The sequence below is a fragment of the Emydura macquarii genome, unplaced genomic scaffold (assembly GCF_026122565.2).
Source record: "Emydura macquarii macquarii isolate MOO-44397 ecotype Brisbane River unplaced genomic scaffold, CSIRO-AGI_Emac_v2 contig_1790, whole genome shotgun sequence".
Lineage (NCBI taxonomy): Eukaryota > Metazoa > Chordata > Testudines > Chelidae > Emydura > Emydura macquarii.
The window spans coordinates 13,652,327-13,667,256 of NW_027131927.1; the positions used below are offsets into that span (position 1 = coordinate 13,652,327).

The 14,930-nt window shown below is 42.6% G+C and overlaps 1 protein-coding gene across 7 annotated transcripts in view; it reads right to left on the reverse strand.

Moving 5' to 3' along the window:
* The window catches only part of EPHA5 (EPH receptor A5), a 292,850-nt gene that overhangs the window by 262,884 nt on the left and 15,036 nt on the right, over window positions 1–14,930 (reverse strand). For all 7 annotated transcript variants that reach the window (XM_067556908.1, XM_067556907.1, XM_067556905.1 and 4 more), the window contains exon 2: window positions 3,650–3,714. In XM_067556908.1, coding sequence (XP_067413009.1) covers window positions 3,650–3,714 — 65 coding nt within the window. The remainder of the gene's footprint in view (window positions 1–3,649; window positions 3,715–14,930) is intronic.

Below are 14,930 nucleotides of genomic sequence, written 5' to 3' on the forward strand. Positions count from 1 at the left end.
ATCTAGAGGATAGGGCACTGGACTGTGAGTCTGGACATGTGGGTTCAATTCCTAGCTCTGTCACAGACTGCCTACATAGCCTTGGGTAAGTCATTTAATCTCCTCTGGGCTTCATTTTCCCAGCTGTAAAATGGAGATAAAACTTCCATGCCTTCCCACGTGTTGAGAGAATAAAATGCATCCATGATTGTGAGGTGGCCAGTGAGATGGGCTAGGTAAGTACCTCAACAGACTGGGCCACTGGACAGATAGCTCTAACAGTGCTTTCCCCAAGAACCACAAAGTCAACGGGCCAGAACCTGAGCTGGTGTAAAATGGCAGAGCTTTAATGAAGCTCCACTGATTGAGACCAACTGTGGGTCGGACCCACTGTAATGAATTCAGACGTGGGAAAAATGGCTTATTTGCATCTGGAGACATAGCTGAGGGAAGTATATGCATAGCCTTGACCCTGGCTCCTAAAGGGTGGATTGCCCCTCCACCATTGTAGCTTTCATTTCTCAAGCTGCATGCAGATGGAGTGGATTTCAACAATGGTACTAATCTGCATTTCAATTGGTGGAAGTGAGATGAGGAGCAAACTGAATTGGCCAATCAGGAATTTTCTTACTGTATGTTTGGAAACAGCTTAGCAAAATTGAGATTGCCACCACAATATAAATAATAAGTTATCACTATTTGCATAATAGGCTGTAGACAAAATTATTACCCCCTACAGACACCGCATGGAACCCAACTGATTTCAAATGTGAAAATCACCATTTGTCATACTCAGGATAACTTAGTAACAGTTACACAATATTTTACTAAACAACCCTAAAAATATTCACCTTTGTACTAAAAACAAGAGTTGAGAATTTCAATCTCTAAGTCTAATGTCCAGAAAATCGTAAGTGTTCAAAAATATCACGTGTCAGCCCCAAAATCATAAGATCCGCTTACAAATCATGAAGGGTTTTTGTTTCTAAATAATAAATTTGGGTCCTGTTTTTATTTGCCTTCTGGTATCTGAGCTGGCTTTTAGGGTGCATTCACTTAATTTTTTCAAGCTTTCTTGTGCAACCAAGAGGACTAGAAGCTCACTTTTTTTATGAAAGCTGAGATTGTAGTGCAGTCTCTTGACTCTAACAGCTTTTGGCTTCAACAAAATACTAAATTTCACAAGACACATGATAAAATCATGGGAATTGGCAACACTGCATGAGTTACTGAAAACAGGAGTTTAAAATGATAATATATCCTCAATAGTAACTGTAGTATCACTGCAACCATGGTATAATAAATGTAGCCATAAAATACTTGAAGTGAATAGAAACTGAAGGATACTATTAGACAGGGGATAAATATGATGCAAAGGACTTATTCCAATATATATACTATATCCAGACACAGTTGCACTGCCAGGAAGTGTTGCATGCTAGATTTCTCCTTTGCTTCCTGCAGAAATGTGTATATGTTCATCCCTGAAGTTTCCCCTCAAAGGATGTCCTGAAAGCAACAAATTTGTCTGTGGAAACCTGGCTTCCCAAAGAACAGCCCACTTTTCTCTGATATTATTTTAAAATTAAACCTCCCCACTTCCAAAGCCATGTCCCAAGCTGAGAGTTATTTTAAATATTTACACAAGGCTGATCTTTAAAAGAAATATTACCTAAATGGAGAGGATTGGAGCTTTGCCGATTGTAGAGGAGATAAATAGGTTGGGGAGGTAGATCAGAGAGATATTTCTCGCCACTTGAAAAAATACTGCCTATATATTAGGCCAAACAGACAACTGGGCTAATTGGACTTCATGAATTTTTATGAAGCCCCATGAAAATGAAAGAAATTTAGGGACTCTGGCAATTCAAAAACCAATTCTGACTGCCTGATTCACTTTTTATTGATTTGGGCAAGTTAATTTAAGATACAAATCCTTCTCTATTGACTCAATTACAAGTTGATTTGGTATTCATGGGTCTAGCTTATGATTTTAAACCAACAGTGTTACTTGGAAAGTAAATCTGTAAATATATAAAGCTTCTCTTGGTAATGGAAAAAGAAAGCTGAGGCCTATGCATGGAAGAGTTAGCATCTTCCCTGCTCCTTTTGCCCATGAACACACAAATCTATTGGCTATTTGGGCTGTTATGATTTCTGCACTTATATCCATAAGTGTTTTAATACTGCTGAAAATACAATACTGCTTTATTATACAGGGGAAAAATACTAGAAAGGGTGCACACCACAGAAAAAAATATTTCATCCAGCATCTAAAATATCTTCTAGTTAGAGGGAAATTCTCCACTCAGGTCTTCACAGCTGATCTTAACTCCATATGTTTTTTTGCCTGCATGTGATCATTAAGATGTGCACACGTCATAATAATAATAATAGCTCTTATATATCCCTTTTCAGCTGTAGATCACAAAACGATCTACAAAGGAGGTCAGCATCATTATCCCCAGGTAGGAAGAGCACAGTAGGACAACCAAAATCCTCCATACACATCTCAAAGAACAGCTTTGCCTTTAGGGCCTGATCCAATTTCCATGAACACCAGTGGAAAGAAAGACTCCCATTGACTTCATGGGGAATTGGAACGAGTCCTTAGTGCCCTTCAGTAGAAATGCTGTTCTCTACAATCCTTTATATGTCTGAAGTCAAAGACAACTAAAGTCAGCTTTTGGCTATCAGTGACTGCTGACACGCAGCCAGTCCAAATTAGGCTGCTGTGTCCCTGTCTATATGAATTATTGTCATTTTCATGGCAATCAGTAGCCAATCAAAATTAGATTCCCAGATGTCATTTACAGCTGCTGACTGTCTACAGCTCCAGGTATGGTATTTCTGAACCTGATTAAAGACCCAGTCCCGTGGACGTACTGAGCTCCTATCAGCCCCACTCGGCAATGGCTGTGGGAGTTGGGGATACTCAGCATCTTGCAGGGTTAAGCCCCACATTTCTTGAGCAAAATTCTCTGTGCAATCACAATATCAACCCAACCAAATCAAGCCAAAACCACTACAAAGAATAACCCCAGGAGGTGATGGCTCTCTTAGAATCACAACAAAAAAAAATCTTATCTGCATTCCTCACTCCCATGGATCAGCCCATTGTTTTCACTATGGCTACTCACCAGATGCAGAATAAGGCCAAATATAAATAAAGACATAGTTACTATGTCTACAGTGTGGCCAACTCTCGGAATTTTATCTTGAGATTATTACGTGGATTTTTTTTAAGTGTCAGCTCCTGGAGTCATGTGAGATTCTCAGCTTTCATTTAAAACAGAGAGTGAGTTTCTAGCCCTCACGATCACAAAGAAAAGCATGCAAACATGACCCAAGTGCATCCTCATGGCTCAAAAAAGAGAAGGAAAAATAACCCAGAAATGATCACTTTTTAAAAATGTCATGATGGGGAGGAGGGGGGAGTCTGACTCATGATTTTTGAGCACTTTGGGGGCTGGCAATGCTGCAGAAATAAATCAGTCCTGGACCACGCAGCTCTATTTTTTTCCTATCACAGCTTGCTGTTTTGTTTTATTTTTTTTCCCTCCTACTGCCAGCAAATCCCACTGGGGAATTTTCAACCCAGTAGTCTACATACAGAATGGAAACCCTCAGTGCTGCTCATGGCTTGAAAAAGCAAAGATCAGAGACTTACCCCATTTTTTGGGTAGGCTATCCATCCCAGATCCCCCATGACTGTGCGTGAGTCCAGTAAATTCACTAAAAAGAAACAAGACAAAGAAAGCCTTAATGAGACTGATTGGAAACAAGCGTCAGTAAATACACATGCCCTTTGGTGGCCCTGGCGAGGACACTTTGTAATTAACAGAAATGGAGTCCAATTGCTGTCAAAATAAGATACAATCAAGATAAGTTATAGCAATGTTAAGAACAGAATCCTACAGGTACTGAAGCAGAAGCATAATGTTACTCAGGTGGGCAGTTCCACTGAAGTAAAGTCACACATTATCAATTACTTGTATTACCATAGCACCTCGCAGTCGTGCACCAAGACTCCGTTTTGCTAGGTGTTGTATGAACCCAGACATGTATGTGTAGCTATTTGCAAGATTGGGGCTTCTGACTAAGTTCTTTGGAGGCACAAATCAGTCTTTTTTATGACGTGTGCAGTCTCTAGCAAACTGAGGCCTTGATGCCTGAATGGGGCCTCGAGGCATTACTGCAATATAAAGAACGAACGACCAATAATTTATAAACGGATCAAGCAGTGCAAGTTATTTTGTTTATATAAAGTTTCGGCTCACTTTAAAAATTAAATTCAAAGCATTCCAGCATTCCCGGTATGCCAGAAGGTTCTCGTGAGCAGACCCCTTTTATTATTTTGTAAAAATGTTGGGGGTGCGGAGGAAGCAGTCCTTAGACAACGGTGGTGGGAAAAGTTCCATCCTGTTTCTTCACTAAAAATTGTACACCTCTATAGTAAATTGAAGGCTGCTTGACTGTGGCTAAATTCACTGAATTTTGCCCTGGCAAGCCACACAGGCAATTAACAAAACAATTTACATTAAACAGCAATAAACTATTCCCAAGCTTATAACATTTTTTCATGAATTACCTAAAATCTGTAGTCCAAATAGTGAGTGTAATTAAAAAATAAATCTACACACACTTAGCCAAGCTAAGAAAAATTACAGCAGCTCTTGGTGCTGTCTCTGTAGTTAAGAGTCTGTTGTGCTTTGCATTATTAGCTCTGTTTTCAGAGCTATAAAACTGTAGGATAAAAATGGTCTCTGGACTGAAACTTGTCATACAAAGTTTTAGACAAAGAGAAAACTTCTCTTCTAATGTAAGCAAGAATCACTTCTCCATGAACAGATGTCCTTTTTGCAATATATTTTACACTTATGGCACACAACCTCACTTTCCTCATTCAAATCCCTCCTCAAAGCCACTTCTTTGTCAGCCTTTCATTTCTGACCACCGCATTGATTATATATAAAAAAAAAAAAAACCAGCAAAAAACAGACCACAATTTTTTAAAACGGGGTACCTAAAATTAGGATCCTAAGACATTGGTTAGACATCTAAATAAACAAGCCTGATTTTCAAAAGGTACTGAGTACCCAAGAGAACTCCTTGAAGATAATCAGAGCAACTCTCAGCATCCTTTGAAAATTAGGCCATTTATCTGGAGTCTAAACCTTCCCTCTAAAGGGAACTAACAAGATGTGTATGTAACCTTAAGCATGTTGTAGTACACTACATTATCTCCATAGCTCTTCTACCAATCCATTGCGCTTTCTGTCTGCACACAGATAATCAAATAATGGACCAATGAAAACTCTTGCCATGTGTACTGCCCCCTCATTCAATTCATCCAACTGCACTGCAACCTGCAAATTAATTAGAGAGGAATACTGATGATTGGTTGGGTACCTTTGACGTCACAATGTCACTACTTGCAAATGACCTGATCAGTGGTACTTGGCCTGTCAGTAATTATGATTGTTTACATCTACCATTAATAATTGTCTTGCATTAGAACTTAGTTTCTTCAAATATGCCTGTTATTCACAGATCAGTCAGTGAAATTTACATCTCTGGGAAGCTTGAAGATTTAGTACATTTGATAACTTGAAGGGTGTGAAAAACATGGGATTCAAATAAAAAGCCATTTAAAAAAAATCGCAATGGAACCTTTTAAAATTAAATTTAATTCAGACTAAGTTAACCGATTTAGCTGAAACAAATCCTCAGAAAATTCAATCTTTGCTCACAGATTATATATTCTGTAAATTGGGGGAAGGTCCACAAAGGGTTTTTTTTAATACATAGAAAACAAAGAGACTAAATTCCCCTACTTGAAGTGAAAAAATTATCCCAACCTTAACTCAGAAGCCAGAGCCGGTACCTATAAACTATCTGCTTATCTAGACATTTATACAATGCTCATCACCATGGTACCTCGGTGCCTTATCGTAAGGGCAGGCACGTAGATTGTGTCTGAGCTAATGCATTTTTATGATAGTTTAGCAAGAATGCTGTAGCCTCTTTCAGCAGCTCAGCTGCTGGGTGGCTGAGTTACTTTCAAGTTTATTCTTTCCTGTTAAAAAAAGGCGAAATTGGGAATTTGCTATGCTGCTGATCTGGAGAGCCATAAGACCAGGAATAGTTTCATGGAGGATGCAGGGGTATATTCACAAGAAATGTATCTTTAGGTTCTAACTCCTCAGCTGCCTGTTTAACCAACCATATGATTTAACCCAATTATTCTGCACTGCTCTGGATGTTATTGCATAAGAGTCAGATTTTGCTCCCACTGAATTCAATGGGGAAAATCCTCCCGTTCCTCAGTGGAAGCAGGAGGATGGAACAGAAAGCCCAGTACCCGGTACAATGGTATAGCTTCTATGCTCATATTACACAGCAAACTGCAAGTTTACATAAAGAATATACATAAATATGAATATGTTAAGTAACTCTCCCAATTTTATGATTACAAAATATCAAAAATGATTTATAAAACAAAATGGCAGTCCCCAATAATTCCCTCTCCTATAATTGCTGTAACTAAATTGTTCAGAACTTGTTGTAATTGCAATAGAGGCACAATGACTATTGATTTACATTGTACAACTTAATTAAAACTTATTTGTCCTGGAGAAGCCACTAATGAATGTAATTTGATGGAAGTTTGATACCACACGGTTGCTTTGTAAGACATTAATTAAATATCGAAGAAATGGTAGGAAAAAGTGTTTTTAATCCAATGTCAATTTCTAAGAATGTGATACGCCTAACTGCAGTAATAACTTTCTAGGCGGTTATCAACTGCAATAAAAAAAAAACAAGTTTCCATACAAAATGACACCAAGAGCTCATCCAACCCCCACTGAAGTCAATGAGAATCTTTCTACTAGAGAGGTAATGAATGGAACCAAATACTAAAACCCTACTCTGTCCTTCCTCAGGCACAACTCCCACTGAAGTAAAAAATGAGCAAAATCTCCAGAATTTGGCCCATGATTCCACTGAAACGATGGCGCCCAGAGGGCAAGATTCTGTGCTCAGCCTGTGAGAGGCACAGTGCAGAGTGCACAGTTGGGAGCTATGGTGGCTTTAAGCCACCTGTGTGTCTTCCTGGTTCTGGGCTGCTTCAGGTGACGGAGAAGCCCCGGCCTAATTTATACAGTTTGAGGTCCTATCTAAATTACCCAGACTCCCCTGGCCGTGCTATAGGGAACCCCAAATCTCAGCAGCTATGCAAGCTCTGGACCACAGCCACAGCACATTTTATACACCAAGGTTTGTGATGGGGTCCTCAAAGACAGCTTTATACAGTCTTCTGCAGTGCTAGGACTGGGGTGGATCAAACTCTGGCCACACCTGGGATTTTAGGGCTCCTTTATGGTGCGTTTGCTCTTTTACTCAATATAAAAGGGTCAGCTATGGGGAAGAATCTCCACCGGACTTTTGTATAAAACAGCAGAAAACTGTGGCAGACAAAACCTTCATGAAGAGGACTACCTATATAATAATGATTCCTGTGGCGTCACTTCCACTGTATATCTTCCAAAATACAGTGCTACGCTGATCTACTTCAAAGAATATTTTTAACACTAATCATTGTACATTGCCTGAAAAGGCAAAAATACTGCAAACAAAATGGTTTATGTAAGCACTGATTATAACTACTCCACCCAAATGTGAAATATATGCCCTTGTTTTTGCCTTGTGCTCATTTTCAATCAGGTTTTGCTCCCTGGATAAGCATCAGACCTTCTGACTATCCTTTTTCATCGTCATTAAGCCAGGACAGAGCGCACATCCTTTTGCTCCAATAAAACAGATGCTCCTGCTGCTTTAATTAAAGGGAACTCCCCTTTAGATACAGCAGTTCTTTCCTTGGGCTTGTCTCATGACACATACACACCGGAGCAGGCATGACATTCCATCCCACAAACATCGTTGATGCACATATCTACTAACCAGCCCATTACACACTTCACTGCACACCTCCATTTGGCAACATCCTATGTGGCATTCATGATAGCCAGCGATGCTCATTTAACCATGCCTTCCTCAGAACCAATTAAAATCAAACTTAGGAGTTTACATGGGAGGAGGATGACCACCTTTTCCAAAGGCAAAAGCAGGAAATATACAGGAGACCTTTCCCCACTGTGACCCCACCCCCTGCTCCACCTCTTCCCCCTGAAGCCCTGACCCCTGGTCAGGCTGGAAGCTGAAGCTGGGCTGTGGTAAGGGTCACCCAGGGAGCCCAGGCCATTGTGGGGAGGCTTGGACCTCCGCTTGCCCTGGGCAGGGGGACAGGATGCCCAAGAGAAGCCCTCAGTCTGTGTCTCCACACCCTGGGCTGCACAAACCAGGGCAAGTGGAGGGACTGGTCCTCGCAAGGGGTGAGGCCTTGGGGGGGGGCAGAGGAGGAGCAGGGGCAGGGCCTCGTGGCAAGGAGGGGGCGAATGCCCACCTCATTCCCCCCCAATGAGAAGAGGCTGGTGCTGCCCCTGAGCCTCAGGCAGGCGCGGAGCGGTGCCGCAGGGAATCTGGGACAAATGTCCAGAAGTCATTCGGCCCAGGACCGGGACTTGAACTCTGCCTTTCGGGATTGTCCCGCCCAACTCAGGACAGGTGGTCATCCTATATGGGCAGCATGATCCCAAATTAGGCCCTCGTTTAGGAACGTTTCTAAAAACGTGCTTAAATTCAGGGCAACATTTGATCATGTGCTTAACTTTCCCACTGAAGTCAATAATCACGTGCCTAAAGTTAAACATGTGTATAAATAGTGCCCGTAATGGGGAAGATTTCCTGAATTAGGGTCCTATGCTTTATTTCAGTGCTCAAAAATCGGATGTCCATGTTTGTGCCTTGTAGTTTTTGGGCAACTTGGGAATTGTTCCTACTGATAGAACCCCCAAAATCACTAACAAACATCACGGATATCTGATGTGCAGAGGTGCTGGTTCATCCATGAGCCTAAAAGCATCTAAATAGGAATGATTTATTCATATTACTACTCCTCAACATCAGCTAGAAGAATGTGCTGAGTGTCTCCAAGAGCAAGCAAGAATCCACACAGCCCAAAGGCATACACTTACTCTCAGATATTTTTGCCAACAAACTTAAAAACAGAGAACATGAAAGAGTAAATAAATGCAAAACTTCTCATCTTCACCATATGCACACCCCTCCCGCAAGCCCTAATTATCTGTAATGCTCAATTGAAAGAAACATACCAAACTGCACAGGATCTATATAATCATTAGCTTTCACGCCTTCCGGGTAGGATAAATGATGATTAAGTCTAAACTCACACCAGAGCCTGCTATTTTTTTAGGACAACACACAGAGGGAGGTTTGCATCTGCTCAACTGCATGTTCTCAGATGGGCTCTATTTACTAGCAATGTGTGATCTGGTTTGGATACCATCAGAGGTCATGCAAAGCTTTGCCCTGAACACAAACTGGCTAATTAATAGTACTCTTCATATGCATAACCCATAGTTGAAGATTGGACCAGGTGCTCTACTCCAAAGACTTCGATCACCACATAGACTGGCATCACTCAGTTCCTTCAACATGACAATGTAGGGACTATTGCTGGAAACAAGCACAGACAGAAGAGACACAAGATGGGATTTTTCAACAGTCTAACTTTGTGTCTGTCGATGTCAATGGGAGTTTAGCCATTGATTGAATGGGAACAGAATTAGACCAAAACTGAGCACTTAATACCCAGGCCTTATACAGTGCTTTTTCATTAATCCATCTCAAAGTGCTTTGTAAAGGAGGTCAGTATTATAAAAACAGCCATACTGGGTCAGACCAATGGTCCATCTAGCCCCGCATCTTGTCTTCCAACAATAGCCTGTTCCAAATGTTTCAGAAGGAATTAACAGAACAGGGCAACTATGAAGCAATCCATCCCCTATCAAGTGACCCATTCTATCATCTAGTCCCAGCTTCTGGCAGTCAGAGCTTTAGGGATACACTGAGCATGAGGTTGTGCCCATGACCATCTTGGCTAATAGTCATTGACGACCTATCTTCCGTGAATTTATCTAATTCTCTTTTGAACCGAGTTATGCTTTTGGCCTTCACAACATCCCCGGGCAATGACTTCCACAGATTGACTGTGTGTTGTGTGAAGCAGTACTTCTTTATGTTTGTTTTAAACCTGCTGTCTATTAATTTCATTGGGGTACCCCTGGTTCTTATGTTATGTGAAGGAGTAAATAACACTTGCCTATTCACTTTCTCCACACCAGTCATGATTTTATAGACCTCTAATATATACCCCCTCGACCGTCTCTTTTCTAAGATGAACAGGCTCAGACTTTTTAATCTCTCCTCATATGAAAGCTGTTCCATGCCTCTAATTATTTTTATTGCCCTTCTCTGTAGTTTTTCCAGTTCTAATAGATCTTTTTTGAGATGGGGAAACCAGAACTGCATGCAGTATTCCAGGGGGAGGGAGACATACCATGGATTTATATAGCAGCATTATGATATTTTTCTGTCTTATTATTTACCCTTTCCTAACGGTTCCTAACATTGTTCGCTTTTTCAACTGCCGCTGCACATTAAGTAGATGTTTACAAAGAACTACCCACTATAACTCCAAGATCTTCCTTGAGTGGCAACATCTAATTTAGACCCCATCATTATCCCAATTTTTCAGATGGAGGAACTGAGACTTGGGCTGGTGAAATGACGGACCCAGGAAACGACGAGTCCAAAGTCACCCAGCAGGCCAGCGACAGACCCGGGAATAGACTGGCCGTATCCAGTGTCCCACTCCAGTGTTCTGCCCTTTACACCATCCTGATGCTTTTGAAAATACCATCCTGGGCCTGCTGTCACTCCCTCTGTTATAGATATTCCAACGTATTTACTGTTCATAAGGGGCCATAAAGTGTGTTTGGCAATTTACAGACAAAAAAGCGAGACAATGACTACCCTGAAGAGTTTGCAACGATAGAGAAAGAGAGGACAGGAGACAAGAAGGCTAGGTTAGGGAAAGATAATGAGACATATCCTAAATACAGTCATAAGGTTACATGTTTTTGTAGGGCTGGATTTTTAAGAGTGCTCAGCATTGACTTAACTCTGCTCTCACTGACGTCAGTGGTTACCCACCCGCAGTGCAAGGTCAGCTTTTTAATGTATAATTCATATTTTAATGATCCAATTGTTTTGATGGAGGAGCATGGGCCAGCACTGTAGAGACAGTCAGAGAAAGCAGATTTGGAAGATGCATCTGATGGACAAACAGGATTGTAGGGTGGCATACCAGCTCACATCAATACATGCATCAGGGGCAAAGTGAGACGAAGCACTGATACCATGGTGGCGGGCACTCATTAAAGAGATGGAGGAGCTTGGGGTGGGGGAGAGGGAATATACAAGCCCTTCTCTAACTAACCTGCTTTCTAAGCTTCAAGTCCCATCAATCCACAATATGCCGAGAAATCTTCCAGTCAGCTCACCCCTTTTTTCTTTCCTCTAGTATGCTAAGCACACTCAGTGCAGTAAGGCTTTAACTATAACAGTGGGGTGCTCATCAGGAAGCTGATTCTCTTCCGCTCTACTACCTCTCCATTTTTCCCATTTTAAGTCTCCCTTGAAAGGATTCTCAGTCTCCCTCGAAAGCACGCTGATCTAGCTTCACATCCTCCATGTCTGGCTGGGTACCACACAGTACTCAGCACTCTGACTCAAATCCAGCAGAACACATAAGCAAATGCTTAAATTGAAGCCCATGAGAAATCTCAACAGAAGTCAATAGGAATATTCAGATGCACAAAATTATGCATGTGGTTAAGGTTTTGCTGGATTGGGACCACAGTGCTCAGCACTTTTCAGGATCAAGCCCTGACTGAGGACATGGAGGAAAAAATAAAAAGGAAGATACTGAGTTAAATAACAATGCTTTCCTTTGAACCCTCGTTTGAGTGGGATTATACTTTTCTGTCATTCTTCATGTTTCCAAGCAACTGAAAAGGTGATGTTCAAGACCAAGCTTGATTTGATAGATGCAGTTGTCAGGATCCCCAAGTTTTCTTTTCAAGAACCAACATTTTATGCCCCAACAGCCCTGAGAGGTGCAATTCCTCCAGCAACCACGGAGACTATACCGCTCTGTGACTCAGCCAGTAAATATTCCATTCTCTCCTCCAAGCTTCCTGAGCCCGAGAGGGGAGAGATATTTGCAAAACACGATGGATGATACACTGAGGGTATGTCTACATGCGAAGTGAAGTCGATTTATTTTAAATTGACTTTCACCCGCCGAATTTTAGAAGTTGGAGGAGCATGATCACACCACACTCATTGCGTTGGGGAATTATGTGCCCATTAGCCATGCTTGGGTCGACAAGCAAAGCAGGGCACCGTGGGTAGCTATCCCACAGTGCACCTAGCCACAGAGGCTTTTGGGAAGGTTTGTTGTTCTCCCATAATGCAACAAACTCCCTGCCCTCCCCTTTGCCCCAGTCCAAAACAAACAGACAATCTCCTTTACACGCCATTTTTTCAAACCCTTCACTCTCTGCCGCGTGCACGCCATTGCCTGAGAGGAATGGAGCCTGCGCAGCTCTGCACTATTATTGTGAGCATCACAGACACCTCACGACTTATTCTGCAGTATTTTCAGGGGCGAGACAGGAGCTGCAGCACTGAAGACTGTGATTTTACAGGGGCCGCCTTGCTACAAGCCATAGAACGAAACAATTCCCATTTGCTGCAGACTGCCACGCAACATCTGCAGTCGGTGGAGCGCTGCTTCTGGTCCTGGGAAACAAGCAAAGACTGGTGGGATCGCATCGTTGTGAAGGTGTGGGATGATGACCAGTGGCTGCAGAACTTTTGAATGCGAAAGGTCACTTTCTTTGAACTTTGTGGAGAGCTCTCCCCAGCCCTGAACCGCATGAATACTCTCTTGAGACCAGCTCTGACAGTGGAGAAGAGAGTGGCCATTGCTCTGTGGAAGCTAGCAACGTCAGACTGTTAAAGGTCAGTTGGGAATCAATTCGGAGTCGGTAAATCCACCGTGGAAGCAGCTGAGATGCAAGTGTGCTGGGCCATTAATAGACTTCTGCTAAGAAGGGTAGTGACTTTGGAAAATGTGGAGGACATAGTGGAAGGCTTTTCTGCAATGGGGTTCCCAAACTATGGCGGGGCAATAGATGGCACGCACAACCCTATCTTAGAACCGGACCACCTTGCCACAGAGTATATAAACCGAAAGGGATACTTCTCAATGGGGTTGCAGGCCCTTGTGGATCACAGGGGACGCTTCACCGACATCAGTGTGGAGTGGTCTGGAAAGGTGCATGATGCACGCATCTTCAGGAACTCGGGTCTGTTCAAAAAGATGCAGGCGGGCACTTTCTTCCCTGACCATAAAATAAATATTGGCAATGTTGAAATGCCAATAGTGATCCTGGGGGATCCTGCCTACCCCTTGCTCCCCTGGCTAATGAAGGTCTACATTGGGCACCTGGATAGTGAAAAGGAGCATTTTAATAATAGGCTCAGCGAGTGCAGATTTGTGGTGGAATGTGCATTTGGACGTTTAAAGGCACGCTGGCACAGTCTGTTCACTAGGTTAGACCTCAGTGAAAAACATCCCAATAGTTATCTCTGCCTGCTGTGTGCTCCATAAGGTCTGTGAGACAAAGAAGGAGACATTCCCATTGGGTTGGATTGTGGAGGCAGATAGGCTGGCTGCAAATTTTGAGCGGCCAGATGCTTCTGCAATGCTGAGAGCCAATCGCGGAGCACTGCGCCTCAGGGAAGCATTGAAAAACCGCTTTGAGACACAACAGTAATATGCGTTGCTTAACTGTGCTGTACTTTCACTTTGCATACCCTACCCATCCCCCACCAAGCCAGTTCCCCTCTCCTTCCCCCTCCCTTTATTCCCTTCTTATGAATAAACAAACAGTACTGAAATGTGAAGCAGTATGTTTTCCCCCACAACCTACCCCCTCCCACTCCAATCCATCCCCCCCCCACAATCCCCTTCTTTTATTCCCTTTTTATTAATAAATAAAGAGCAATGAATTGGAAAGCAGTACTTTCTTTACTAGTGATCCTTCAAATAGGGGGGAAATGGAAGATAATGGAATTTTCCACCTACATTTTGTGGGCCCAGGGGTACAGAGCCCATTTCGAGTGTGCACTCAGAAAAGAATCACACATCCCCATTCCTTAAAGGGACTGTTGCTTGCCTCAACTGCAGCACATACTGCACCCTGCTCAACCTCCTCCTAGATCACTTTGGGGTATGAGCTACGAAAGTCTGCGTTAGCTCAGAGTTTTGCAGAGACTGCAGATGGAGTCTCTCTTGCCACTGAGCTTCCTGAAGCTCAAACAGAGGCCTCAACATTTCTGACTGATCCCGTATTATACACAGCATCTCTTCTAGTTTTGAATGCTCATACTTCTGTGCTGCCTTCCTGTTGTCCATGTCTATATTCGGTTTCTCAGATACTGAAATCCTCCATGCTCTTAGCTCTGTGTCAGCAGCTGTGGAGGTTTTCATTAACTCATTAAACATATCATCCTGGGCTATTTTTTTTAATTTTCTTATCTGCGACAGGCGCTCTGCAGGAGTATGAGATGGTGGTGTGTTGAAGGCCACGTTGACCTCTGTGAGGGAAGCAAAGCACAAGGTACCCATTTTTAACTCATCCCTTGGACAAAAAGCAATGTTACAATATAAAAATAAGTCCCCTGAACATTCCCAAGGGAAGATTACAACCACATTCCATTGCCTGATTATTGCAGGGGTCGGAGTGCCGTTCCAGCCATCGTAAGCAAGGGGCGAGTGCATCTGTGTTAGTGAAATCCCCAAGACTCATGCTGCACAGGTCCATGCTCCCTAGATCAGCATGGATGTGGGGCTCCCAATGGATCAGGCTTTTAAAAGGCGGAAGACAGAGTGA